The sequence below is a fragment of the Bactrocera neohumeralis genome, unplaced genomic scaffold (assembly GCF_024586455.1).
Source record: "Bactrocera neohumeralis isolate Rockhampton unplaced genomic scaffold, APGP_CSIRO_Bneo_wtdbg2-racon-allhic-juicebox.fasta_v2 ctg5954, whole genome shotgun sequence".
NCBI lineage: Eukaryota > Metazoa > Arthropoda > Insecta > Diptera > Tephritidae > Bactrocera > Bactrocera neohumeralis.
In genome coordinates, this window is record NW_026092848.1 from 1 (window position 1) to 2,435 (window position 2,435).

At 36.1% G+C, this 2,435-nt stretch overlaps 1 protein-coding gene across 1 annotated transcript; it reads right to left on the minus strand.

Annotated features, from left to right (window-relative positions):
• Window positions 1–1,136: 1,136 nt before the first annotated feature.
• On the minus strand, window positions 1,137–2,232 carry LOC126767399 (glutamate receptor 1-like; the record flags this gene model as incomplete). Its single annotated transcript, XM_050484927.1, has 2 exons — window positions 1,984–2,232; window positions 1,137–1,301 (listed from the first exon to the last, which is right to left on the minus strand). Coding segments are annotated over exons 1-2 (354 nt in total), but the record flags the coding sequence as incomplete, so codon positions are not given.
• Between the last annotated feature and the right edge of the window lie 203 nt (window positions 2,233–2,435).

The window sequence follows — 2,435 nt, forward strand, 5'->3', positions numbered from 1 at the left end:
AAAAGCGCACAAAAAATGTTGAGAGCAAATACAAACAAGGAAAGTACAAGTTACACACACGTATACACACACTTATTGTTTTCTTCCGTATATTTGTATGCCCAAAAATCATAGCGAACCGTAAAAGTGAATGGGTTGGTTGGCTGCTGACTGTGAAATGGATATGCGTTATGAATACTATAAGTGATGTTGTCAAGAAGTTGTGTATTTATGGTTGCTTCACATTTATATATAAGTACATATGTAAATATATGTATATGGTTGAAGCGTTTCCCTACAGTGGCGAAATCAATGTAGTGAGAAGAGGATTTGATTTGGGAAAGTTGGTTGGGTAAAAGGGCATGGTAACTTCCGAAAATCTGTATCTGTATCGATATTTTTTTATTTTTTTAAGAATATTATTGTCTGACGTGGAAGAACTAGTATACTTTTGATCAACAATTTATAACTGGTTAGGTCAATTTATGATTTAAAAATTCGATTACTTTTTACATAAAATATGTTTTTGGTTAATAAAACTAGAGTTTTCTTAACAAGTCCATAATTTTTAGCAAAGTTGCTGTAAATTTAAAAATGTATGAACTTTATTGGCATTTTTGATATAGATTCAGGTCCTATTTGCAATTTTGTTTCACATAGCATAATCTAGAGCAACCGTCGCCTCTAAAGGCACTCTTGATAAAGGTGATTGGCCCGGTAGCCATTAAAATATCAATAGTATAAAGTTGTACAAGGCTGAAATTAAGAAACTCAATTAATTTTTTCTTACTCCTCAAAAAAATTATCCAATTGGCCGACTAGTTAGAAAAGAGTCTATAATTAATTGCTTTCACTGCTGGGTTGTTATAGTCATATTTACGTAAAGTATGCATGAAGGACTCAAAGCTTTAGTGCAGACTTATAAATATATATAAACATGTACGTGTGAGTGTATGCTTTTGTGTACATAAGTTAACAAACAACTACTACATGAAACGCCTGTGGTTAAACAAGTCAATAGTATTGTTTTGCATGTTTCTACACTTGTCAGCATATGAAGGCATATACAAGGATGCCTTAATGTCATATTCCTATACAAATTTTGATATAGCTATATATGTGTGTATGTGATAAACATTTTTGTATTGCTTACGTACCGAAATTGATTCCCTGCCGGCGCCAATCGATGTTGCCGGATCCAAGCGCTTCCAACTGTCAAAGAAATCACGTACGAACCGACGATTAGTGTCAACAATACGAAATCCGGTTATATTGATGGCACCAAATTCGATGATTTCACTCTCCCAACGATCGTCCATTACCTGAAACGGATCAAATCAATGCCGGCATATGAATGGGCAATGCAAAACGCTCTGAAACAAAAACGTTAAAAAAACCGTAACGAAAAACAAACAAAAAGCGTTCTGACATACGTCTGAGTCTACAAATCGGATAAATGTTCGCCACAAGTATTTCCCGAATCAGCATGACTTTTGGCATTGCACTAAGTGAAAATTGGCACGTAGCGCCAGATTCAATGGCAACACGTACAACATGTATAATTGGTTATTAATGTGGTTTCAAACATTGAAACCGCCGAACAAACCGAAAAAGCCACATAAATCGCTTTGCGGGTGCCCGCACAAATAAAACTCTGCCATAAAAACAGACAAAACTACATACTATGTGTATAGTATGTAAGCCGTGTATAGCACCGATATATGAGCAAAAGCCAAGTTGTGCTTACGCTGTGTGCATTTTGTGTTAGTCAGCATATTTGTTTACATTCACCTTTGCTCATTTGTGGCTTGGCAGTCATGCAAAACGATTTATTTACTTGGCTTTTATGCAGGAGCGTGCCACCGCAGCTATACACGTATTTGTGGGAATGTGTGCGCACAAAGATATTAGTACACAAATGAACCCACAAAAACAAAAATATAGTTTTTTATTTATGAAATGTATGTATGTAGGTAGGCATGTGTATGTAAAAGTTGCTCTTACCAAACCGCTTAGCAAATAGTGATATGTCCTTCTTCCGAGCGATATATCGCGCACATGTTGAATGAGTATCTGTTTGGCCATTTCCGTTGGGCAATCCAGCACAATGTATTTGTTGGTGAAGCGTCCCAAATCCTCGAGCGTATGCAGGAAGTCGATGGCCATTGTTACATTCGCAATACGCTTTACCATTTCCACTTGAAATGACTCGTTGCCGGGTTTAAGCCCTTGGTAAATCTGTTGCAATCGCAGGAGTCCTGCAAGAGAAGAGATGATAGATAAGGTAAAATTGTATGCATGTATGCATGTATATTTGTATATAGTCTTAATGATACTTTTTCACGGTTGAACATATGTATATAGTAAATGAAGACTAGTTTACTATATTTCAAATACATAGTCAGACATGTAGTTCAAGGTTAATGAACAACAAGTAGAGCATACAGCACCTGAGA